General features: G+C 48.6%; 1 protein-coding gene across 2 annotated transcripts; it reads left to right on the top strand.

The window, feature by feature from the left end:
- Positions 1–311: 311 nt before the first annotated feature.
- Positions 312–26,601, top strand: GSK3A (glycogen synthase kinase 3 alpha). Of its 2 annotated transcripts, none has more exons than XM_058195112.1 (11): positions 312–469; positions 3,146–3,333; positions 3,425–3,508; positions 6,901–7,011; positions 14,132–14,262; positions 16,127–16,233; positions 17,253–17,350; positions 17,546–17,641; positions 19,448–19,634; positions 22,312–22,413; positions 23,420–26,600. In XM_058195112.1, exons 1-11 carry the CDS (start codon positions 442–444, stop codon positions 23,494–23,496), a joined length of 1,209 nt encoding a protein of 402 aa, XP_058051095.1. In that variant the 5' UTR covers positions 312–441; the 3' UTR covers positions 23,497–26,600. The 2 variants fall into 2 exon arrangements, with proteins under 2 accessions (XP_058051095.1, XP_058051094.1); XM_058195111.1 differs by lacking the exon at positions 312–469 and adding an exon at positions 782–1,226 and having other exon boundaries at positions 23,420–26,601.
- The last annotated feature ends 27 nt before the right edge of the window (positions 26,602–26,628 follow it).

Below are 26,628 nucleotides of genomic sequence, written 5' to 3' on the forward strand. Positions count from 1 at the left end.
CCAGCAGCGCCAACTACAACTCCCACAAGCCCTTTCGAGGGCAGAGCGTTGCATGACGGGAAGCGTGTCGGGCCCGCCCGCACAGAAGGCCGCCTGAGCGCTCCTGAGTTGCTCTCTGGGCCCGAGGCATCGACCGCCCGTTTGGGCATCGCGTTTCTCCGTCTGCTGTGTTCGAGGGAGAAGGGTTTCGTAACTGCTCGGTGCTTCGGCGGCCCCAAGGCCCCTCACCCTGACAACGGCCTTTTTTTTTTTGCTTGCAATGCACTATGGGAGCCGTAGTCCGCTTGTGGTAGTCCGCGCCCCCCCCCCGGCCGAGTCACGGGGTCCCGCGCAAAGCACTTCGGGAAAAGCAGTGCCGAAACCCTGCAAGTTTTCTCTCTCCGCGCATCATCGCGCCACAGCCTGACAGCCCTCAGGGCGGATCCCTTTGAGACTGGGCTAATGGATAAGAAATGGCGATGGGCAAAAGGTTAAGTCTCTCGGCTTTTTCTTCAGGCGGCTGAGCGCTGGCCTCGCGTCTCTTATCGCACCTCACGATTTGCTTTTCCTGCTCTGGTTTGGGAGGAGCCAAAACTCAAAATCTTTTCCCCTCTTTCCTCTTGCGCGATAGGCTGAGCAGGTCCGCGCGAGGGATGCCGGGAAGCGGAGTCCCCCTCCCGTCAAGTCTGTATTACGCGCTATGCGGAGTAGGACTCCATTTCCCACGCTCCCTCGCTTCAGGTCCTGAGGCACACAGGGGCTTGAAGTCCCGAGCGCGGCCGGCTGCAGAGGGGGCGCGGAATGAGAGGACTCTCTCTCCCAGCGCCTCTTTCGGCCGCCGCGCTTACGGCCATCGCCCGCGCGGCGCCTTCTGGGAAATCGAGTCCTCTCTTCCGTAACCGCTAAGTAGGCGGGCCGCGCCCGAGACTCCATTTCCCGTCGGCTCTTGCAACAGGGCCGGGCAGGGCCGGCTCCCGAGCCGCCTCAGACGGAGCCAGCCAGCGCGGCCCCCCCCTCCCTTTTCCCCGGTGTCGGCCTCACCATGAGCAGCGGCAGCGCCGGTTCTTCCCGGCCCCGAACGAGCTCTTTCGCAGACCCGTCCGGAGGGGCTCCCGCTACGGCCCCCACCGCGCCAGGCCCGACCTCGGGGGCAGCGCCTGGGGGCAAACCCGGGGGGGCTGCCGGGCCTGGGCCGGGGGGAGGCGGGACCAGCTCGACGGTCGCCTTCCCGGGGCTCAAGCTGGGGCGTAAGTCTGAGGGCCGGGCCGGGCCGGGGGAATGAATGGGGCAGGCGCGGCCGGCGGGGGGGGGGAGCCACACAAAGGAGGAGCGCCGAGGGGCTTCAAAGGGGAGGAGGGTCACGGGGGCACGAGGGCGGGGAGGAGGGGCGGCAGCGCTGTGGAAAGGGAAGCCTGGGCGGGGAGGGAGACCCCATGAGCCTCATCTGAGAATTGGGTCTGGGGCTCAGGAGGTGGGGGCAAGGAGCAGGTGGGAGGGGCAGAGGATGCCCTCGGGTGGGTGGGCGGGGGTGTCGCCGTTGGGGCCGGGAGGAGACCCTGGGGAGGGTGAGAGAGCCTCATCTGGGAATTGGGTCTGGGGGATCAGGAGGAGGAGAAGGAGGGAGGGGCAAGGAGCAGGTGGGAGGGGCAGAGGATGCCCATCGGGGTGGGGTGGGCGTCGCTGTTGGGGCCGGTGAGGGGCCGGGAGGAGACCCTGGGAGGTGAGAGCGCCTCAACTGGGAATTGGGTCTGGGGCTCAGGAGGAGGAGAAGGAGGGGCAAGGAGCAGGTGGGGAGGGTCAGAGGATGCCCATGGGGGGGGGAGGGGAAGGACATCGCCGTTGGGGCCAGGGGGGAGGAGATGGGGGGGGAGGGCAGGGAGGAGAGGCAGGCTGGGTTCGCCCAAGGTGAGCCCTTCCCGGCTCCAGGTCCTCCCCTGGCCCGCAATCGGGGCTTGGAGGGAGAAGCTATCCGAGGTCAGCAACTGGACAAGGGCTCCAGAATTACTCCGGTGACGTCAGGATGAAATCAGGGGTCGGGGGGGGGGGAGGAGGGAGGGAGGGAGGGAGAAAGAAACCGGGTGAGGGGAGCCCCGAGGTGGTATTGCTTTCTGGGGTCTGCTTCCTCCAGGCAGGTCTTGCCTTTGGATGGAGCGCCGGTTGGGTTCCCCAACACCCCCCCCCCTTGAGGCTACCGGCTGGGTCCACCAAAGGGGGAGGATGGAAGAGGGAGAGAGAAAGGGTGGCTGGTGGCCCATGGGTGGGGCTGGGGGGTGGGTGTCAGGCGAGGGGGGTGATGGCGTTGTGATGGCGAGGTTGAATGAGAAACTCTCACCAGGGATGCAAGTCGTAGCAGGAAAAGCGGGTGAGGCAGGCAGGATAAGGATAAAGCCCATGATGGTGAGTGCCAGCTCTTTTGGGGGGAAAAAAAACCCCAAAAAAGAAAAGAAATGCGTGCCCCCCCAAAAAAAGCCCTTTTGTCCTTCTGGTCTTCTCCCTGGTTATTCACCCAAAATGGTCTTTTATGACTTATCCCTGTTTGGTACCAATTAGCCAGCCGTCCCACCTTAAAAGGGGCAAGCTTGCTACTTATAGCATCTTCTAGTTGCACCTTCCTGGCCTTAAAGCATATCAGGAGTTGGGGTGTGATGCGTTTTGTAGGAATCTTGGTAGGGTAGAATTTGAGTTTGGAAACTCTGGGGCCAAGGAGGAACCAGCTTGGTTTTGTTTTTTTGTTTTTTAAAAATATTACTATGGTTCATCACACAGGCAGATGTTCAGACTGAGTTTGGTTATTTTTGTCTACCTAAGAAGTCCTTCCCCAGAGACCTGGAATAGGCAGATGTGGATGTTTGAAGGTGTTACGGATGTTATCGCGGGATATGAGTGGTTCCGAGTAAAGCTGCCTTTGGCAATTGACAGGTGGGGATTTTGTCAATGCCGATGGTGTTCGAGGAGTGTTCCCAGTTGCTTTGGGATTGCACCCCAAGGTGCTTATTGGTATTAATGTGGGTTTGGCGATGATCTTTTTAATTGGGACTGGAAATGTTTTAAGGGCGTTCATTGTTGAGAAAGATTGGGAAAGGCCGAGAAAGGCATTTAGTGAGTTCAGATTAGGCCGCTTGGACTGTCTGAGCGATCTGGACTTGACCGTCATTCCTCTTTTCAGGAGATAGTAGCAAAGTGACCACTGTGGTGGCCACACCTGGCCAGGGTCCAGACCGCCCTCAAGAAGTCTCGTATTCCGATATCAAAGTGATTGGCAATGGCTCCTTTGGCGTTGTCTACCAAGCCCGATTAGCAGACTCTGGCGAGCTGGTGGCTATCAAGAAAGTATTACAAGATAAACGTTTCAAGGTGAGACTGGAAGGGAAAGGGGCCTGAGTCCATCCTGCTAGTTTTTACCACTGAGATTCTGTGCCTCATTTTGGTCTCTCTTTTACTTCAGAACCGGGAGCTGCAGATCATGCGGAAGCTGGATCACTGCAATATTGTCCGCCTGCGATATTTCTTCTACTCGAGCGGAGAAAAGGTGAGGGGAAACTGGAAAGGGAGAAAAGCGGGCACGCCATAGAAGAGTAAACAGGGCTGGTTTTCTCTCCTTCTTCCTCGTGCTTTTGAGGGATTGCCTCGGATTTGCATTTTGCCCACTTTGTATTTTTGACTGGAACGCTGATAATCCCTTTATACAATATACTGTCTATACCAGGGGTCTCCAGCATTGGCAACCTGAAGACTTGTGGACTTCAACTCCTAGAATTCCTCAGCCAGCAAAGTTGAAGTCCACAAGTCTTCAAGTTGCCAAGGTTGGAGAGCCTGGCTGTAAGGCATGGATCCAAGACATGTTTCTGACTTGATTTAAGAAATTCAGGTTAACACTTGATGCCCCTTCATGCTCACAAAGTACATCCTTTGTACTTCCTATCCCATTTGTCCTTGAAACAGATAATCCTCAATTTACAGCAGTTTGTTTAATGACCGTTCAGATTACAACAGCACTGCAAAAGTGACTTTACGACTGTTTCTCACACAACTATTGCAGTATCCCCAGGGTCGCATGATCAAAATTCAAGAGGCTTCGTAACTGACTCATATTTATAACAGTTGCTGTATCCTGGGATTACGGGATCCCCTTTTGCGACCGTCTGGCAAGCAAAGGCAACGGGGAAACCAGATTCACTTAACAACCGTGTTACTAATGTAACAGCTGCAGTGATTCACTTATTAACTCTGGCAAGAATGGTCGTAAAATGGGGCAAAATGCACTTAGCAACTGTCTCGCTTAGCAACAGAAATTTTGGGCTCCATTGTGGTCGTGCATCGAGGAGTACCTGTAGTATACTAGGTCTTGAGAGGGGAAAACCAGAAATAATTTATTTCCTTCGCTCTCTGGATCTTCATTCGTGGTGGACACAACCCACAACCTCCACAGAAGGAAACATCTCAATTGTTTATTGCATACATTTATTGAAATCGGAATTTGAAAACAAATGGCCGTTTAATATAGTCCTCAGATCCAGGATGAGTAGTTAAGTGATCCTTACTGGTGATTGTCATAGTTTCCCCAAGTAATGTAAGCATAGAGGTTATAGAATAGAATAGAATAGAATTTTTATTGGCCAAGTGTGATTGGACACACAAGGAATTTGTCTTGGTGCATAGGCTCTCAGTGTACATAAAAGAAAAGATACCTCATCAAGGTACAACATTTACAACACAATTGATGGTCAATCTATCAATATAAATCATAAGGATTGCCAGCAACAAAGTTACAGTCATACAGTCATAAGTGGAAAGAGATGGGTGATGGGAACGATGAGAAGATTAATAGTAGTGCAGATTCAGTAAATAGTCTGACAGTGTTGAGGGAATTATTTGTTTAGCAGAGTGACGGCCTTCGGGAAAAAACTGTTCTTGTGTCTTATTGTTCTGGTGTGCAGTGCTCTATAGCGTCGTTTACCCAAAATGGCCTTGTAGCTCTTTGATTCACAAAGATTTTTCAATATGGAAAGTCTAGCAAGAAAAATAATAGGGGGGGGCCGGGGAATATAGCAGTTACACAGGCTGTGTAGAATGGAGAAACGTTTATTATTATCTATCATGAAAAGATCATTTTCTGGACACATTCCATTCAAACAGCTCTGATTGAGCTGGCTTTTGGTGTCTCTGCACAGCGTGTCCAAGGTATCCTCCCAGTACTTCTGCTCTGTTCTTTTCTCCAATTTTACCCACACAATGGCCTTGTGAGAGAGATTAGGTTGATAGAGGTTGTCTAATCTCCCGGTTACGCTGCTAGGTTTGTTTGATTCTCTCTTAAGGCATTACATGAACCCAACTGCTAGGTATGTCAAAGTTCTCCAATGAGTTTGAAAACCAAATAAAAGTTTAAACCCGCTTACAGTTCAAGTGATCTCCCGTACCGATAGCCCCGAAGGGAACTTGGACATGGATTAACAGGATTTATGGGATGAATCTACCGTACAGGTTAATCGTTAAGTATAGGTAGTCCTCGACTTAGGATCACAATTGAGCCCAGCACTTCTGTTGTTAACGGAGACGTTTGTTAAGTGACCTTTGCCTCATCTTACAACCTTCCTTGCCGCCGTTGTTAAGCGAATCGCTGCAAATGGTAAATTGGTGAGCCGGTTTTTAGCTGAATCCAGCTTCCCCGTTGACTTTGATTCTCAGAAGATTACAAAAAGGGGATCACGTGGCCCTGGGGACCCCCACAACGGCCAGAAATATGAGCCAGTTGCCAAGCATCTGAATTTTGATCACACGATCACGGGGAGCTGCAAAGTTCGTAAGTGTTTAAAAAACGGCCACAAGTGCCGTTGTAACTTCGAACGGTCGCTCAATAAACCCTTGTAAGTCAAGGACTACTTCTACGTTGCGTTCTACTCCATCCAGAAAACCTCGGCAGATCTGGAGAAATTCTTACCTATCAGCTTAGAAGGGTAAAAGTTGGGAGGCGCGTCTTCAGTGGTGACTTTAGTGACCTGGTGGGCAAATCTACACCTGAAGGTTCTTAAATCCGGGCCTGCACAGATGCTGAAATAAGGAAGCTCCCATAAGGAGAAGTGCTTAATTCTCCTCTTTGTTTCCAACCCTTTGTATTTTAGCCCTGGGGCCTCCAACCTTTTCGGGCACCAGGGACTGGTTCCGTGGAGAGAAGTTTTTCCGTGGACTGGAGGGGTGCGATTTTGCATGCTGCCTGCATCCCGCAGATGGGGCTTCGCTTCTTTGCGTGGCCCAGTTTCTGATACGCTGCGGCACGGTGCCGGTACACGGACCAGGGGTTGGGGACCCCTGTTTTAGCTGATGCTTTATCTGAGGCAAGATTGTAGAGTTCAGCTGCAAGCTGCGTGTTTGTTGCTGGAGCCGAATCCAAAAATAATTAAAGATAGTAATGATAGGATGCCTCTGAGCGCAAAAATTACTGGTATAGGGAAGGAAGCCGCAACTCTGCTGTCTGCAACTGGGATTTCAAACTGCCGTTTTCTGAGAGGGTGAAAAGGAAGGGCATTTCTCATTTTATAAAGGAGGCATGTTTACCTCTGCACTTTTAGATGGCAGCTACCAGGCAGGGCTACCGGACGAGGGACACTTTCTATGTGCTTGCATGTTGATAGTTAACTTGCTTTTTCTTGGATTCTTTTTTACCTGTTGTCAGCCACCCAGAGTCGCTTAGATGAGATGGGCTGCCATACAGATCATGTAGACAAAAATAATATAGTCTACTGACCTTTTTATAGCAGAGGTAGGGGATTATGGCCCTTTTAGGACTTGGAGACTTCAACCCACAGAATTCCTGCTGGCTCAGGAATCCTGGGAGTTGAAATCACAAAAGGGCCACAGTTCCCCCACCCCTGTTTTCTAAGATGCTGTTAGCTGTGATCTCATCTATTCCGCCCTCTCTTGCAGAAGGATGAAGTTTACCTTAATTTAGTCCTGGACTATGTGCCCGAAACAGTCTATCGTGTGGCCCGCCACTTCACCAAAGCCAAACAGACCATCCCTGTCATCTATGTGAAGGTAAGTGCGGTTCCTCTTGGAGGACCTCTCGTACCAGCCAAGGGAGGCTTTGGTTAATTCCCAACGCATACTAAGCTCTAAAGGCGATTGGAGTTTTAGGTTTAGCGTCATGGGAGAATCCATCCAGTTGCCTCAGTAGGCCCCGCTCAAGTGGTCTCTGACTCTTAACCAAATGCAAGCAGTTTGGGCTGCGAAGAACTTTGTGGGCAGCCTGGAGAAAACCTAAAGGGAGAGAGAAGGTGACCTTGAGCGGAATTGCTGAAGGCCGGTTTACAGAGTCCTTAAGGACAGAGAAACATTCCCTTTGAACACACTTCCTTTCTGTTTTTCGTTGGTATCTCTCTAGGCCCATGATGGTGAACCTATGACACGCGTGCCACAGGTGGCACACGGAGACATATCTGTGGGCACACGAGCGTTGCCCTAGCTCAGCTCCAGCGCACAGTGGCCAGCTGATTTTCGGGCCTTCTTGGCCCACCACAAGTCGGGAAATAGGCCGTTTCCGGCCTCCCGTGCCATTGTGTGCTAAAAACGTGGGGGGGTCGCACGTGAGGGGGTCATGCACGCATGCACGGGGGAAGGGGCACATTGAATTAGGGGTGAGGGCACACGTGTGCGCACCCCCCCCCCCACAAGCTCCACACGTTTTTGGCACGCAACGGCACAAAAAGGTTAGCCATCCCTGCTCTAGGCGCCTCTTCCCTCACAGCTTCGCCATATGAGCAGGCCATGGTAGCTTTTGTTCAGCAAACCAGGGTTTTAAAAAAACCATGGCTTAGGTTGCGGTGAAAACCAAGCCGTCGTTTGCACATTGAGGATTGGAGGGAGTTGTGGGAATCGTTACCGTTTGCCGGTTCGGCGGAATGGGTGTCAGGCGTGCAATTTCTTGAGTGGGGTGGGGTAATGCCTTTGGGAGCGTTTGTTCTGATGATCAGGAAAAAGGAAACTTGTCTGAGACGGAATCTTTCACCCATAATACTGAAGTTATTCCTGTAAAAAATTATTTTTGTCCATCAAGCATTTATGCTTTCCATCTCCCCTGGCTATTTACCGGTAATAATATGCCATTGTATTGTATTGGTGTCATTTTTTTTTTAGCAGCCAGATAGATAAGACTATTCTCTAGAAGGAACCTTCCTATTTATAAGGCATGAATTCAGTATGACCGTTGTTGTCGTCCTGCCCACTGACTGTTTGGGTTTTACGTTGTGCGCAGAAGAAGCTTGATTGAGTCCAAATCAAAGTCTCTTGATTTTTTTCAATGCAGTTAATTGTTGTAGGGCTCAGCCTGGATACAACTTGGTTGTCTTCTGCCTACCTGCCCCCCGCCTTTGCATTATTCAGGGAAGGACAATAATATTTGGGTTGCAATGCTGAGGCAGACAGTGGGTAACTGTAGTTCTCCAGTTGTTGCTTGGGCCAGAGAGCCTGGCATCCCTCACTGTTAGCCTGGCAGTTGATCTCTGAAGTGGCATCAAAATTCTTGTTTAATCCTTCTCTGCATACCAGGAGCTCTTTACCTTTCGAGTGACTGGGTGGATTCCTATTTGATTTAAAGATCTCCTTATTCTTTCTGTACTTATAAAATCCTGCATGAGACTGTACCAAGAAAACGTCCTGATTCCTAAGAAAACCTTTGGTTCCACCAGCTGGGCATTATTGAACTAAGAATAACAGCTTTCCGGGGGCTCTGGTTGAAATCTTTCCCACCACCTCTGACCTGAGCTCTTTTTCACCAGAAAAGCTGGGAGGAGACTTTCTTTGCACAAAGCCTTTTTTTTTTTTAAACCCTCCCCTCCCCTCCCCATCACTTAAATACCTTTGGTCCCCATTGCATAACCCGTCCTGGGTGCTACCATGCCTTGCATTTTTCTTAAATCACTTGAGTTTAAATACCATCGTCTTTTTTAAAATACCCTGGCCTTTTTCAAACCACCTTTCCCTCAAATGCAATGCTTTTGGGGTGCTGCGTTTTCATTACTTTTTTTTTTTTAAATTGCTGTTCTTTTATTTTTCATTCTTGATCTTTTTATCCGAAAAGTGGATCGGATTTGATTTGTCCTTCTCGTCAAGTGGCAGGGCGTAAAGATGGAATGGAATGGCATTTTGCAATGGCATTAGCAGCTATTTCTTTATTACTATTAGTTTTTTTTACTTGTAGGGAGTCCAAAGGCAAAGGTCTGTTTTGCCCTTATGGCTATCTAGCTATTATCTTTCTATCCCATTCCTATCCCTATCCCAATATCGATCCATTATCTATCTATCTATCGATCGATCGATCGATCGATCGATCGATCTATCTATCGTCTGTCTGTCTGTGTATCTATCTATTTATCTATCTATCTATCTCCTGTCTTTATTGTTTTTACAAATAACACAGCGAACACATTTAATACCTTGCTCCTCCTATTTTCCCCACAACAGTCCTGTGAGGTGAGTTGTACTGAGAGAGGATGATTGGTTCAAAGTCATCCAGTTGACTTTCCAGCAAAGGTGGAAACTAGAATTCACCGTCTCCTGGTGATTGGCCCAAAGTCATCCAGCTGGCTTTCATGGATATGGTGGAATTAGAATTTTACCATCTCCCAGGTTTTAGCCTGGTGCCTTAACCACTAGCTCAAACTGGCTCTATTTTAACTATTTGTTTCATTAATATCGTGATTTCTTTCAAGCCTTTCGGGAGACCAGTCCTCTCAAAATGGCTTTTGAGCAATCCAAAAGATCGCAAACAAATATAAATGATTTTTTTTTTTTAAGGAGAACTTCTGGAATCGCTCCTTGGTGCCCTATAGGCAGCCCAGTGAGCAGATTTCTGGGACAGACTTTGCCTGTCTCCCTCCCTATCCAGGGATGCTTCCCTTGGGGCAAGTGGTAATGAACGATGGGCGAAGGATGAGTCATAATTTGGATGCCAAAGTGATCCCCATCTGGCCTTGATGGCTGATGTGGGTGGCGACTGCAGGTTGCCTCAGGCCAAGCAAAAAGAAGGTGCATTTCGCCATTAAGAAAACTTATTTGCATTATTTTGTGGTGGTTGTTTTTTTTTAAAAAAACCTAATTTTTTCTTTTGATAATATATTTAAAAAGGCAGTAAAGTCAAGCAATATTCACATTCGCGATCGCACAATGCGATAGTTAAGTCCGTAGCCCACATTCATCGTGTGAATACTGAAAATGGGCCTGTTCGCCTGTGTTTCAAGTAGTTTAACTGAAAATTACAAATCTTATTATTATTATTATTTATTCGATTTTTATACTGCCCTTCTCCCGAAGGACTCAGGGCGGTGTACAGCCAAAAGTAAAAACAAACAATACAATATACAATTTAAAATACAAATTAAAAAACTTATTTTATAATTGGCCTAGAAAACTTTAAAATATATAAAACTAAAACCCCATTAAAATTAATATTAAAAAATTTAAAATCGATAAAATTTAAAATCGATAAAATTTAAGCCAGCCCCGCGCGAATGAAAAGATGTGTCTTCAGTTCGCGGAAGGTCGAAGGTCAGGTATTTGGCGTAAACCCGGGGAAGCTCGTTCCAGAGTGTGGAGCCCCACAGAGAAGGACCTTCCTGGGGCCGCCAGCCGACATTGCTTGGCGGACGGCACCCTGAGAAGTCCCTCTCTGTGAGAGCGTACGGGTCGGTGGGAGGCATGCGGTAACAGTAGGCGGTCCCGTAAGTACCCAGGCCCTAAGCCATGGAGCGCTTTGAAGGTAGTAACCAAAACCTTAAAGTGCACTCGAAAGGCCACAGGTAGCCAGTGCAATCTGCGCAGGAGCGGTGTTACATGGGAGCTACGCGTAGCTCCCTCTATCACCCGTGCAGCTGCATTCTGGACTAACTGAAGCCTCCGAGTGCACCTCAAGGGGAGCCCCATGTAGAGAGCATTACAATAATCCAAGCGAGAGGTAACGAGCGCATGAGTGACTGTGCACAAGGCATCCTGATCAAGGAAGGGGCGCAACTGCCGAACCAGGCGAACCTGGTGGAAGGCCCTCCTGGAGACGGCCGTCAAATGATCTTCAAACGACAACCGTTCATCCAGGAGGACATCCAAGTTGCGCACCCTATCCTTTGGGGCCAATAACTCGCCTCCAACAGTCAGCCGCGGCTGCAGCTGACTGAATCGGGGTGCCGGCATCCACAGCCACTCCGTCTTGGAGGGATTAAGCTTGAGCCTGTTCCTCCCCATCCAGACCCGTACGGCATCCAAACACCGGGACAGCACTTCGACAACTTCACTGGGGTGGCCCGGGGTGGAAAAGTACAGCTGGGTGTCATCAGCGTACAGCTGGTATCTCACCCCAAAGCCACTGATGATCTCACCCAGCGGCTTCATATAGATGTTGAACAGAAGGGGCGAGAGGATCGACCCCTGCGGCACCCCACAAGTGAAATCTATATCTATAGATCTATATCTACATATGACAGGAACCGGAAATACCTCATAGGAGCAGCTGAAGGCAACTCCTGAAGAGGCAGGAAATGCATCTCAGACTAATCCTGCCAACACAGCAGGCATAAGCACTGTAATATCTTTCCTTTTCATATTAACACAACTAACGCATATTAAGACATTATAAAACCTTATGAAACATTGTAAAGGTTCCGATGAAAACCATTGTAACTTGGCACCCTTCTGTTCCGTTTATTTATTTATTTTTCTTCCCCACATTCTTCATTCTCTCTGGTTTCTCTTTCCTCTCCTTCTCTTAACTCCCTTTAGGTTCCCTGTCAGGAATTCTCAAAATATCTCCAGTTATTTTCTGGGCTGGAGATTGCTTCTGTCTGCCTCTTGCTTAGGTTTTCTGTCTGTTTAACTAGAATTGGTTTAGCAGAGAGAATGCTAAAAGAAAAAATGTTTTCCCCCTTTTCTTTATCCACCCAGCTCAGGGGGTCTGCAAACTTGGCTCTTTTAAGACTTGCGGACTTCAACTCCCAGAGTTCCTCAGCCAGCTTTGCAAAGCTGGCTGAGGAACTCTGGGAGTTGAAGTCCGCAAGTCTTAAAAGAGCCAAGTTTGCAGACCCCATTATCCATGGCCTTCTCCCTCTGTTTTCCATGTGGTCATCTATGGCAGAAATGGGAGAGGGTGAGCATAGATGCTTTCAGGAAGATTCGATGCCTCCACCGCAGGGGTGGTATTCACTTACCTTCGCTACTGATTCACAAATGAGAGCGCACGTGCAACTTGCCGCGCGTACGCAGAGCGTCCAAAACGGGACGTGATGACGTCCAGGCGGGTGGGCAGAGCCTCCTGTGGCCGCTACCGGTTTGCCCGAACCAGATAGAACCGGCTGAATACCACCACTGCTCCATAGTGATGGGATCTACCAACACTGATCAGCAAGCTGCCCAATTATGATCCTCTTTACAGAAGTATTATCGGTAGTCTCTGCTTAATGACCATTTGAAGTTACAGCAGACTTCAAAATAACTACTGACGACCTATTCTCAAAAATACGACTGCTGCATCCCACCCCTGTGGTCATGTGATTGCATTTTGGGTACTTGGCTCATATTTACGACCGGCTACACCATCCCCCAAGTCATGTGGCCATGATATGTGACTCCCCCACCCCCATTTCTTCTGGCAGGAAACAGAAAAAAAAAATATCCATAGGATATGTTTGATTTGCTTAATGCCCACGTGGTTTGCTTACCAATCGGGTGATTCACCAAGTGACTCACTTTGTGACCTTCCTGAAAACGGTCTTAAAATTAAGACGGAGGTCATAAGGTGAGTCACCTGGTGAACCACTTGGGGCCTCAGCCACAGTGATTTTCAACCCAAACTCCAGGCTTCGTTAGTGGTCATAAGTTGAGGACTAGCTGTAGATCAGACGGTGGGGACAAATGATCATGTTTGCTGTATCAGAATTAGAGGGTGACCTTAGTATTAAGAAGGTAGATATTTATTATTATTTATTTTATTTTATTTTTCAAATTTATATACCGCCCTATCTCCCTAAGGACTCAGGGCGGTTCACAGGCAGTTAAAATACATATAAATACAGATTAAAAACAATTAAAAAACTTATTCTATTGCCCGAAATTTAAAATAGTATAAATAATAAAACCCCTTAAAACCCATAACTTTAAAATCTAATCCAGTCCCGCGCAGATAAATAAGTGTGTTTTAAGCTCGCGACGAAAGGTTCGGAGGTCCGGAAGTTGGCGAAGTCCTGGAGGGAGTTCGTTCCAGAGGGTGGGAGCCCCCACAGAGAAGGCCCTTCCCCTGGGTGTCGCCAGACGGCACTGCCTAGCTGACGGCACCCTGAGGAGTCCCTCTCTGTGAGAGCGCACGGGTCGGTGAGAGGTATTTGGTAGCAGTAGGCGGTCCCGTAAATAGCCCGGCCCTATGCCATGGAGCGCTTTAAAGATTGTCACCAGCACCTTGAAGCACACCCGGAAGGCCACAGGTAGCCAGTGCAGTCTGTGCAGGATAGGTGTAACACGGGAGCCACGAGGGGCTCCCTCTATCACCCGCGCAGCTGCATTCTGAACTAACTGGAGCCTCCGGATGCCCATTTATAGCTAGTTTTTGCTTTTAAGATACAGTACTACATTTCTATCCCACTTTAAAATATCTATTTTGGCCAACTCAAAGCAGCAAGACCTATCTAGTTCCCATTCCACCTATTTTCACTACAGCAATTGAGGATTGATATTTGGGGGAAAATGGAAGGAGTATTAGGTATATTCACCATCTAAAGTGATAAAGGTGAGATGAAAATTGAATAGCAAACAACATCCCTGTGAGGCAAGTTTGGAGAGAGGAACTGGCTCAAAGTCACCCAGCCAGCTTTCATGCCTAAGGCAGGACTAGAACTCACAATCTCCTGGTGATTGGCCTAAATTCACTGAGGTGGCTTTCATGCCTAAGGTGAGACTAGAACTCACAATCTCCTGGTGATTGGCCTAAAGTCACTGTGCTGGCTTTCATGTCTAAGGTGAGACTAGAACTCACAATCTCCTGGTGATTGCCGTAAAGTCACTGAGCTGGTTTTCATGTCTAAGGCAGGACTAGAACTTACAGGCTCCTATTTTCTAGGCCAGTGATCTAAAGTATACCAAACTGACACTCGTTAATGGCCGCTGCCCTTCCTCCATTCAGGTATACATGTATCAGTTGTTCCGCAGCCTCGCTTACATCCATTCTCAAGGCGTGTGTCATCGAGACATCAAACCTCAGAATCTGTTGGTGGATCCCGATACAGCAGTACTGAAGCTTTGCGACTTCGGCAGGTAAGAGAAGCAGGCAACATCAACCTTCCAACCAGAGGAAGTGGAAGTGGGCTTTGTCTGTAGACCTTGTGGTTCTGCAGCCACAAGTAGAATAGAAGACAGTAGAATTCTTTATTGGCCAAGTGTAAACAAGGAATTTGTTCTCCGGTGCATAAGCTCTCAGTGTGCATACAAGCAACAAGTGTCTAAATCATGATCATAATCCTAAAATACAATCATCAAAGGCAGCTTGTTCTTAAAGGTAAAGGCTCCCCTCTCACATACGTGCTAGTCGCTCCCGACTCTAGGGGGCGGTGCTCATCTCCGTTTCAAAGTCGAAAAGAGCCAGCGCTGTCCGAAGATGTCTCCGTGGTTATGTGGCCGCCATGATTGAACGGCAAAGGCGCACAGAACGCTGTTACTTTCCCACCAAAGGTGGTCCCTGTTTTTCTACTTGCATTTTTTACGTGCTTTCGAACTGCTAGGTTGGCAGAAGCTGGGACAAATAACGGGAGCTCACCCTGTTACGCGGCACTAGGGATTTCAACCGCTGAACTGCCGACCTTTCGATCGACAAGCTCAGCGTTTTAGCCACTGAGCCACCGCTCAGTGAACAACCCAACTTGTTCTTAGAAAGTTGAAATCTTTCCCTAAAGATTTATGTGCTCTTTGCCTTAATGTGCAAATCTGCTTCTCTCTGGCTCGTGCCTTTCCCAGCAACTTTCGCGTTGCGCCTGGCTGCCTCAAAAAGGCTTTCCTTTCGAGCACAATTACTCTTTCAGAGCTACCACACATGGTTGGTCAGCGGTCTTGACTGACCCTTTCTTCTCCCCGCCCCAATGTGTACCGAGTGTTGGTCATTCTGTAACCTTGTTTCTGCGTAGCTGTTAATTTTTGTTGTTGTTGTTGTTGTTGCTGCTGGCACAGTTTTATCAGTCATCTTGCAAAGCTTCCCCAGAAGAAATTTATGAGCTACGTCCTGTAAATAAATGTTACAGATCTTACCGTTTCTCCCAGATATTTGGGACAGCACAGTTGGATTTCCCACCCCCCCCTTTGCTGCCATTTTTCCCTTCCTGCAGCTCTGTGAGGAGGGTTGCGAGAGCGAGCCTCAAGGTTAGGCAGGATTTGGACCCACATCTTCCTGCTGCAAATCTAGGGCTATAAACCCTAATTTTAATGAAATTTTTAAAATGCATTTTTAATGAAAAGAAGGACTAGGGGTGACATGATAGCAGTGCTCCAATATCTGAGGGGCTGCCCCAAAAAAGAGGGAGTCAAGCTATTCTCCAAAGCCCCTGAGGGTAGAACAAGAAGCAATGGGTGGAAACTGATCAAGGAAAGAAGCAACTTAGAACTAAGGAGAAATTTCCTGACAGTTAGAACAATTAATCAGTGGAACAACTTGCCTCCAGAAGTTGTGAATGCTCCAACACTGGAAGTTTTTAAGAAGAGGTTGGATAACCATTTGTCTGAAGTGGTGTAGGGTTTCCTGCCTGGGCAGGAGGTTGGACTAGAAGACCTCCAAGGTCCCTTCCAACTCTGCCGTTCTGTTAAATGGGGGGAGCAGGTATACTTTCTGTGGCTTCTGAATGATGAGCAGAGGGTAAACTGCAGTCCCCAAAACTGGCTTGGAGCCAGGACAAATCCTTGTATTTATTTTGTTTAGATAGAACTTTACGGTAGATTTACTGTAATTTATATTGTTCTTGAATTGTGCATTGAATCATTTTCACTTTTCATCAGATAATAAATGCAGTGAAGAAATATTGGAGGTCTCGAGGTGGGGGTCATACGGGGACTTCAATTTATGCCTCTTGGCCCTCATTTCAGTAGCATTTGAGTTCTCTGGAGATCCCCATTTATCCCCACTCTTTTTTTTCAGTGCAAAGCAGCTGGTGCGAGGCGAACCCAATGTTTCCTACATCTGTTCTCGCTATTACCGTGCGCCTGAGCTCATTTTTGGAGCCACCGATTACACTTCGAACATAGGTAAGAATGACCTGGCTGCCCATTGAGGGATCTTGTATGTTTTTGCTGCTCAGACCAAGTGAATTTCCCCCCCGTAGATATTGGTTGCTTCTGGAAGCAAACCCCGCGTGTGAATTGAAAAAAAGGAATGACGGCTTGAACAGTTTTGTATTGACTTTTCCCTGAAACCTTCAGGGGTGGAGTTACAACTTCCAGAAGGGTTGCATTATGCTATAGCTCAGGGGTCTCCAGCCTTGGCAACTTTTAGACTTATGTACTTCAACTCCCAGAATTCCTCAGCTGGCAAAGCTGTATCATAGGAAAAAAGACCTATATGAGTAGTCCTCACCTTATGAACATTCGTTTAGCAACTGTGCGAAGTTATGACAGTGCAGTATCCCTGCGGTCACATTGTCAGAATTCGGATATTCAGCAGCTGGCAGGTTTGCATCATACTGGGGTCTGTGACCATTATTTGGGATCTTCTCAGGGTTTTCCAACAAAGTGGATGGGGGCTGGGGGAGAAACCAAGTTCACTTAATTGTGGGAAAAGTGATAACATTGGTTGTGACTCGTATAACGACCACATTACTTAGCAATGGAAGGTTCCAGCCCCGATTGGCTCAGCTCTCCTCCCGTTCTTTCTAGCCAGTATCTGGATTCCCCGTCGCTGGCTTAGTTATTTCTGTGTTGACTGAGAAGCATTTTCCCCGGCCCTTAACCGTGTTTGCAGTCTGCTTGGAGATGCTCAATTTTGAACCCGAGATCTTTTTGTCTGGCCTGAAAACCTAGCGAGCTAGGAGGGTGGTTTCAAGAAACCAAGTGGGAACACCGCAGCTCTTTATAGCAGGGCTCTCCAACCTTGGTCCCTTTAAGACTTGTGGACTTCAACTCCCAGCCAGCAAAGCTGGCTGAGGAACTCTGGGAGTTGAAGTCCACAAGTCTTAAAGGGACCAAGGTTGGAGATCCCTACTTTATAGCAAACAGTGGGGCACCACTGCTCTCCGTGTGGGGCTGACGGCACCCCTTTTCTCTCGTAGATATCTGGTCTGCCGGCTGTGTGCTGGCCGAGCTGCTTCTGGGGCAGCCCATCTTCCCTGGAGACAGTGGAGTGGATCAGCTAGTGGAGATCATCAAGGTAACTTTTTAACTTTATTTTTTCCCCCCTCACCTGCCCTGTAGAGCCCTGCAACCTATTTTCAGTCCTGCAAATGCTGAAGTGATATCGGAGAGTCAGCCTGATGGGCCAAGTGACTGGGCTTTTTGTCTTGTTGTCAAAGGACCGTCGAGACTTGCTGTGGTTTGATTGTTCTCCTTCCCTTCCCTTCTGCAGGTGTTGGGAACACCGACGCGAGAACAGATACGAGAGATGAACCCCAACTACACAGAGTTTAAGTTCCCCCAGATCAAAGCACATCCATGGATAAAGGTAAGGGCTTGGGGGGGGGGAGCAGGGAGATTGTGGAGAAGATGAAACATGATGGCTGACTTCGTGCTATTGTTCAAGATACATTTCTAAAATCTCACTGAAAAGGGCACACTTGAAGGGGTCCTGGCATAGCAGGGTTATAGGCGCCTGGCGTTAAAATAAATCTCTGCAACCAGGGAAGTAGAATTTTGCAAGCTGCCCTTTGTGTAAATTAAATACTGTAAATATAGGCGTCAACTTATGTCCACAATAAGGCCAGAATTTTCACTGTTAAGCAACACGGCTGTTATGTCGGCCAACTGCTTTTACAGCCCCCCCCCCTTTTTTTTTGCCACGGTTGTTAAGTGAAGCAGTGCAACCGTTAAGCGAATCCAGCTTTCTCCCATGGACTTTGCTTGCTGGAAACCATAAGTACGTGCCATTTGGTGAACACCCAAAATTTTGATTACAGAACCATGGGGATCCTGCCACGATCACAACTGTATGGAACTCCCTTTTTTCAGTGTTGCAACTTTGAACGGTCACTTGTGCAAATGGAGCTGTGCGTCCACGCTTGCCCACCGTGCGCATGGAACCGTCCCTTCTCTCCCTCCCCTCTCCCCTCCAGTTGGTCCGCAAAGCCAAAAAGGTTGGGGAACTCTGATGACACGCATAGTTCAAGAACGTTCACTTAGGACAGGGGTGTCAAACTCGTGGCACGGATGCATCATGTGCTGGCCACGCCCACCCCGGTTTAGCGAAGGGGGCGGGAAGTCACGATACGTGATGACAACGTGACGCTGCGCGTTTGACACCCCTGCCTTAGGAGATTTCAAGATCCCTGGGACGATCTCATCACAACCACCCCAGAAGTAGCTAGACGGATCAGCTTCATTAGATATGGAAATATACAACATCTATCCTGTTGAAGCTCTGCGGTGCCCTATTGTACGATCGTTATCGTGGTTTTACCCTAATTTCTTTATCTTGTTTACTGTATTTATCCGCACATTGTACTTGCATGGTTATGCTGATGCTCTATGTATATTTTGTATTTGTGAGCATCGGGTGTTTTAGTAGTGTTGTACGTCGGTGATTTCTGTAGATGCCGTACGTTAAATAAATAAATAATAGGGCTCAGATTTAAAAAATACCACCACCAAGAACATAAATGGATAGTGGTGGAATCTTCTATATCAGGGGTCTCCAACCTTGGCAACTTTTAAGACTTGTGGACTTCAACTCCCAGAATTCCTCAGCCAGCAAAGCTGGCTGGGGAATTCTGGGAGTTGAAGTCCACAAGTCTTAAAAGTTGCCAAGGTTGGAGACCCCTGTTCTATATCAAGGGCCCCCAACCCCCAGTCCGTGGCCCTATTGCAGGGGTCTCCAACCTTGGCAACTTTAAGCCCGGCAGATTTCAACTCCCAGAATTCCCCAAACTGGGGAATTCTGGGAGTTGAAGTCCGCCGGGCTTAAAGTTGCCAAGATTGGAGACCCCTGGCCTATTGGGAATCGGGCCGCGCAAGCGAGCGAAGCCTCATCTGCGCATGCGCGAGATCTAGGTAGCATGCGAAACCACGTCTCCCCCTGTCTGGATATTTTTTTTCCCCTGTGGAAGGTTCCCAAAGGGTTGATGCGCGGTGCACTGTTTTATATCACTCCACCAGCCATCTCCAGCATGGAGCGTCTCCATTGGCTTAACTGTGATTCCCGGAGAACTTAGCAGTGTTGGGCTTAGGATGAAGGGAGGGTTTTTAAGAGGCAGGGAACATCTGGTTTGGGCATGACCGTGCTTCCCGCTCTGCCCCCCCCCCCCCCCCGCTCCAGGTGTTTAAGCCTCGCACGCCGCTGGAGGCCATCTCGCTGTGCAGTCGCCTCCTTGAGTACACCCCAGCCACTCGCCTCTCTCCCCTGGAGGCCTGTGCCAACAGTTTCTTTGACGAGCTGCGTGAGCCCAACGCTCGGTTGCCCAACGGCCGTGACTTGCCCCCGCTCTTCAACTTCAGCCCTGTGGGTAAGTGGCTCGCAGCTAAATCAGTGGGACACAACTGGGAAGGTGGTTTGTGTGTCCCAAATGCTGAAAGATTCAAGGAAGCCGAGACGCTTGTTATGGAAAACGCACTGCGATGGAACCAGGCATTAAATCCACTGCTGCTGAATATTGTATTGGGAACTGCCTTTCGCCCAACGCCTTATTTATTTAATTTATATCCCGCTTTTTTGTAAGTAACTCAAGGGGGTGAACATATACAACATACTTTCCTCCTCCTATTTCCCCCACCACAACAACCCTGTGAGGTGAATTGGGCTGAGAGAGAGAGAGAGAGAGAAAGTGATTGCCCCAAAATCACCTAGCCAGTTTTCATGACTAGAAGTCCCGGTCTCCTGGTGATAAGCCCAAAGTCATCCAGCTGGCTTTTATGCTGACGGTGGCAGGACTAGAACTCACTGTCTCCTGGTGATAGGCCCAAGGTCACCCAGATGGCTTTCATGGCTTAAGGCAGAACTAGAACTCATTGTCTCCCACTTTCTAGCCTGGTGCTTTATCCGCTAGACCAGGGGTCTCCAACCTTGGCAACTTTAAGCCTGGCGGACTTCAACTCCCAGAACTTCAGTTGAAGTCTGCCAGGCTTAAAGTTGCCAAGTTGCCAAGATTGGAGACCCCTGCACTAGACCAAACTGACTCTCACTTATATTGTGGCTTTATATTATATTCCACCACCCACCCCGTTCTACCTTCTGCTGATTCCTATTCCCTGTATGTGAATGAATTAATGATTGAATTAGTTTGGTTTGTTTTCCCTCTATACCAGTGGTCTGCAACCTTATACACCCAAAAGGGCCATTTCCGTTTCCCACAGAAAAAAAAAAATCATACTGGGAGCTACAAAACCTGGGTGGGCGTGGCCAACTCGATGTCACTCACTCCCAGTCACATGACCCCCGTCACACCTATCCAGCAACAAAATCATTCTCTTTGTCTCTCTTTCCCCCTCTCTTTCTTCCCTTCTGTATCTGTCCCTCTCCCTATTTTCCCATCTCTCCCCCCCTTCTCTCCCTGTCTCTCTCTCTTCCCCTCTGTATCTCTTTCTCCTCCTCTCCCTATCTTCCCCTCTCTCTGTGTATCACTCTGTGTGTGTGTCTCTATGTCTCTCTCTCTTCCCCCTCTCTCTCTATGTCTCCCTCCCCCCCCCTCTCTCTGAAAGCCGCAGCTGGGCCAAGCTCTTCTTGGGGCGCTTTGCTACTCCTTTTATTTCTTCTTTTGGGAAATCCAGGTTGGCTGAGGAAAGATTGCCAGCAACGGTGGAGGCTTACCTTTGGGCGACCACCCTCCTTCCCCTTCTCCTTCTCCTCTCGCGACCCCCTGGCCTGCTATAGCTGAGCTGGGAGCGTGCGCATGCGTGGGGAGACCCTCTGCAACCGAGCGCCAAAGTGCAGCAAAGGCATGCTTGCTTAAGGAGGGTCTTAACAGGATGCGGCTTCTCTCCTGCACTGAGGCTCCGGCCATTGCCTTGCCATGTCATCCCCCACTCCCGGCAGCTCTTCGGCCAAGCGCGGAGGGCAGGAACTCCAGCCCGAAGTGGCAGGAAGTGAAAGCTGCCTTATGCGCAAATGTGGCGTGAAGGCAGGTCCAGGGCCGCTTCGCTCCTGCACTCTCTGGCGATGCTTCTCCCCCTCCTTCTCTTGTGACTCCCTGGCCGACTGGCTGAGCCAGGAGTGTGCCCATATGCGGGGAGACTCTCCTTAAGCGAGCAGCCGCCCGCCCCGCGCACACCTTTCCTGTGATTTGGCGCTCGCTTGAGGAGAGTCTCCCCCCATGTGCGCATGCTCCCAGCTCAGTCACAGCCTGTGGGGGGGGGGTCACAGGAGGAGGGGGAGGAGGGTCGCCTGAAGGGAAGCCTCCGTCGTGGCTGGCGATCGTTCCTCAGCCAGCCCGGATTTCCAAAAAGATCAAAAAAAAATAAAAGGGGCGAAGGGCAGGACCAACCAGTGATGGGACAGGGAGCCACAGCAGAGGGCCCAAAGAGCCGCATGCGGCTCCGGAGCCGCAGGTTGCCGACACCCGCTCTATACAAAAGGTCAGATGAGGTGTCCCAGGAAGGGTTTTCAGCCTCAGTGAAGTAGAACTGGGAAGGGAATAAATTAGTGCAGCTAGAAATGTAATTGGCTGCGACCTGGAATGCTCTTTTTTTTAAAACAGCGTAGCTCCTTTCAGTTCAGCACAGTTGGCAAAGTCGATGCTGTAAGAGTTTTAACAGGGGAAAAATGCCCTTGATGGTATCTTGTGGCCTGCAGCCTTTCGCGTCAGGCTGGTCCCACGCTCCAGATAACCATCTTTTGAACGGTTAGATTGCAGCGTGAATGAACTTAAAACAATGTTCAGTTTTGCATTGTCGTTGAATAATTAATTGGGAACTGAAGCTATGCAGCGTTGGGGGATTTAAAGCCCTTTTTAAAACTACCACTGGTAGTTTCAATTCATTTTTTTCCCACCCAAAGTTGGGTCTTTTTGTATGTTTTGGTGGCATGGCCCTCACATCAAAAATAAACGTTCAGGTGGAGCTCTCAACTTTTGTAGGTTAGCAGCTCCTCAGGCATGTCGAGGAGCCTGTAGAAATGAGTGAATCCTCCTCAGGTGAGTTATGGGATGCCTCACCCTCTCTCTCTCTCTCTCTCTTTTTTCTTTGCAGAGCTCTCCATCCAGCCAGGGTTGAATTCCAACCTCATTCCACCGCACATCCGGTCCCAGGCGAGCTCAGTCGGGTCTGTGTCTGGCTCTGGAACCTCCCATAGTGAGTCCTTTCTCATTGGTGGCGCTTCACTTGAATTTTGAGGAGGAACTGTCCCACGAAGGGGTTATTTGTGCATGGGGTGCAACAGCACTTAAGAGGCCTGGGGGCGCAGTGGTTAGAAAGCAGTATTGTGGGGCTAACTCTGCATGCCACAGCCGGGAGTTCGATCCTGACTGGCTCAATTTTGACTCAGATTATTAAGACTTCAGATTATTAAGGGCGATGGGCTGACTCTGTAAACCGCTCAGAGAGGGTTGTAAAAGCACTACGAAGTGATATATAAGTCTTAAATGCTATCACCGTACTTATATACAGCTCACTAATGCTTTATAGTAATTGCTGGGCGGTTTACAATGTTAGCCTATTGCCCCCAACGATCTGGGTCCTCATTTTAACGGCCTCGGAAGGATGGAAGGCTGAGTCGACCTTGAGCCCTGTCTGGATCGAACTCTAGGCTGTGGGCAGAGTTGGCCTGCAATATTGCAGTTGAACCACTGCGCTGCTGGGGCTCCTTAACAATAATGAGACGAGACTAACTCCTCAGCTCATTTGGAAAAGAAAGGTCCAACATGGCTCCACCAAGGGTGAAATGTAAAATTTGTTACTACCAGTTCTGTGGGCGTGACTTGGTGGTGGTGGTGGGTAATGTGACTGGGTGGGCATGGCCAACTTTTTTTTTTAACTTTTAAAAGCATTTAAAAATTTAGAAAAAATGCTTTTAAAAGGCTCTGACGATCTCAGCTGAGCCACGCGATCGTCAGAGGTATTTTTTAAAAAAAACTTTTAAAAGCATTTTTTCGGCTGAAGAAAAAATGCTTTTAAAAGTAAAAAAAACCCACCTCTGATAATCGTGTGGCTCAGCTGGGCATGAGGGGGGGGGCAGGAATTTTTGCTACTGGTTCTCCGAACCACCCGTCGCCATCGCTACCGGATCAGGCGATCTGGTCCAAACCAGGAGCATTTCACCCCTGGGCTTCACAGTTTTCCTGTCTTTCGCTTTCTCTAGGTGAGGGAAGAATGAACACTGACAGGAGCCAGGTCACACCAGGAGACGGCGCAGGACCCATTGCCAATACGTCCTGAGGGGTCGCTGGGCCCGGGGGGCAGGTCCCCTCCACTACCCCCTACCCCCAGGCCACCCACATGGACTTCTCTGAACTGTGAATGGTGGGGGAAAGCAATCTTGGCCCGGGGACCAGGTGGAGGGGGGAGGCCAATTGGGGATGGGATGGCCACTTGGACGGGAGGGGTGGGGAAGGGGATTCCCTCAAAGGTTGTCCTCTGATGCCTTGGCTCGGGGAGGGAGGGGGTGGGGAGAACAGAAAAATCCCATGGCTTTGAGGGCTCCCTTCTCTGTCAAAAGCGGTTCAGGTTGGTACCTCCGGAGAGGATGGAGGGGGAAGGACCGGAGAGCTGCTGCCATCTTCCTTTCTTCCTCTTCCTCTGGCTAATCCCAAATCTGTCCTAATTTGAGTTTTAAGTTGCTCTTGTTTTTAACATCCCCTGGGGAGGGCGCAAAGATGGTTTTATTTCCCTGTCTCATGTCATTCATGCTTTCCGAACTCCACCTCTTGTATATCCCCTTCCCACAGTTAATGGTTCCTTCTCCAGATTGCCCTCCACATCCCAAGACGTGTCTGTTCTGTGAAACCTGGATGCTGTATTTTTAAGCTGGTCTGTTTTATAGCCCAATAACATTCGGTTTTTTTTGTCCCATTCCAGCGGGGAATCGCTCTTCCTCCCCCACCCCTCCCCTCCCCACCCCTGCAACCCCACCCCCACCCTTCCTGACCTGCTCCTTTGCTTGCCATGCCTCCGCCCGCAATCTCTTACCGGGAACAAGCAAGCCCTCTCCCCCTTGCCTTGGATTGTGAGGGGGGGCATGGCCAACCATTCCTCGCTCCTCCCGCGATCCCATCAGAGGTAGCACTTGGGATTTCTTGCCTGGGGGTGGGAGGGAATCCCGTGGGTGCGTGTGCGCAGTTGTGTGTTATTGCGCGTGTGTGTGTGTGTCTGGAACAAGCTGGTATTAAGAGCAGGCGGGAAACTAGCAGAAGCTTGCTCTGAGTTTCGTTGTGTCTGCTCCCTATAGCAGTTTTCCTCCCCCGGTGCTGCAAAACAATTTTGTGGATCTCTTGGGGGAGGGGCGTAGGGTTCTCTAAAGGGAATTGGAGAAGGCAAGTTTTAATTTAATGCCTGTTCCCTCCCTGCTGTAAATACATATTTTTCCTCATCTAAATCCCTTAAAATGGCTTCCTTTTTCCATTTTCCCTGTAAATAGATTAATTTTTTTCTTAATGAAATGTTGCAATGATTGACCACCCCTCCCCACCCCCCACCCCAGTTTCCCTTTCCATTTTTAAATCATCTAGGATTGACGGTTTCCCCCTAGGGAGCCCAGGGTGCAGCCTGTGGATAATTTCCCTCACCCTCATATTTATCCTCATCACTGCCTTCCTTCCTTCCTTCCTGCCTTCCTTCCTCCCGACATTGTGTGTTAGTTTCTTTCTTAGGTTTTTTTTGGCTGTGTACAGACATCCGGTTCAATAAATTATTGGCATGAACGGAAGGACTGTCATGAAGCTCCTTATTAAATGGGGAGAGGATTGAATGAGATAAAACAATAATCATAGCCAGAAAGCCCCAGAATTTTTTTTTTAAAAAATCACTTGTTGAGGTGTTTGTTGCCAAATATAGGTAGTCCTCGACTTACAATAGTTCGCTTAGTGACCGTTCAAAGTTACAACAGCACTGAAGTGTGACTTATGACCGTCTTCCACACTTATGACTTACATTTGGATGCTTGACAACTGACTCACACTTATGACAGTTGCAGTGTCCCAGGGTCATGTGATCACCTTTTGTGACCTTCTGACAAGCAGTGTTAATGGGGGAAACCAGATTCGCTTAACAATCGTGTTACTAATTTAACAACTGCAGTGGTTCACTTAACAAATGTGGCAAGAAAAAGTCGTAAAAGGGGGCAAAATTCATTTCGTCCAATGTCTCACTTGGCAACATAAATTTTGGGCTCAATTGTGGTTGTTAAGTCGAGGACTATCTGTACAGATCTTGAGAGGGGGGAATTGGTTCAGTTGTGTACCATCCTAGTTTCACTATTTAAATTTGAATGTACAGGGTTTTGTTTTGTTTCTAAAAATGAAAATGGACTCCTTAACGTTGGGATCAAGATTTTTGCCACCTCAACAGCATTTGTGGTTGACCCTTTTGGGGTAGCTTAGGCTTCAGCCTCGTGTTCCTTGTGTTAATACTGGCTACTTGAAACGCCGTAAATTCTCCTATACACAACTAAGTTCACAAAAGAATGCTTATGGCATGTAGATTGGATGGCATAGCTCTACTTTGTTCAATGTGTATGACATGCGGTCCCTCTTAGCAATGTCAGCTGTCAAGCTTGCTATTGAACTACACCCAATTAAGAAAAATAGCCTTTAGCATTAGCTGAGAACTTGTCCACTGGATTGTAGCTAGGTGTGCACAATTAACACATCCATTACTGCCCCAACCAGGTGGCACAGTTCCTTGGTTAGTTATTACACTGGAATCTTTTCACTGGACGGTGTCGGCTTTTACCCCTGTTGTTTTCTATCTGCTTCGGTAGTTAAGACTGTCTTTTGAGTTTTATATTCTAAAAAGGTAATATCCTCACATGATAACTAATATGCCTGTTTGCTAACGATTCCAGATTCCGCAAATACGTCAAATGTTTTTTGTGAAGCCAGCCAACCTAGTTAAAGTTTTAGTACGCTGGATGAACTCGGATTGGGTTACGTCAGTCGTGTTCATGTGATGTCCAAGCGCAGCAAATACAAAACTACCTAGGGGGACGGACTACCCATTGAAATCATTTTTTTCCTTTTGCCATTATGCTAAAACATTTTGGTCTGGAAAATCGTCATAAAAATTCTTGAGTTTTAAAACATGCATGTTCATCAGTCATCGTACGCCAGTCATCTAAAGGTGGCACAGACCTTTTCCAATTAAAAAAAAAATGGAACTGGCCTTCAGCTAGGAGTTACATATTAAAGCAGAAATCCTGTACTTTTTACTTGTTGCTCAGATGGGACAGTTTTAATTAAAACGCGGCTTGTTCTGCTAGGACTGCAGGCATAATAAAACTGTTTGTGACAAACTATCAAAGCACAAAAGGTATCCCCTTTCTTTTGCCTTAAGATGTAACAATATTATTCTATC

The sequence above is a fragment of the Ahaetulla prasina genome, chromosome 10 (genome assembly GCF_028640845.1).
Source record: "Ahaetulla prasina isolate Xishuangbanna chromosome 10, ASM2864084v1, whole genome shotgun sequence".
Taxonomy (NCBI): domain Eukaryota; kingdom Metazoa; phylum Chordata; class Lepidosauria; order Squamata; family Colubridae; genus Ahaetulla; species Ahaetulla prasina.

Excerpts from the sequence above, each read along its gene's own strand:
- GSK3A (XM_058195111.1), top strand. The coding sequence starts at position 1,022 with ATGAGCAGCGGCAGCGCCGGTTCTTCCCGGCCCCGAACGAGCTCTTTC. Across the intron at positions 17,351-17,545 it reads AGCTAGTGGAGATCATCAAG|GTGTTGGGAACACCGACGCG; the intron begins GTAACTTTTTAA and ends TCCCTTCTGCAG. Across the intron at positions 19,635-22,311 it reads CTTCAACTTCAGCCCTGTGG|AGCTCTCCATCCAGCCAGGG; the intron begins GTAAGTGGCTCG and ends TTTTCTTTGCAG.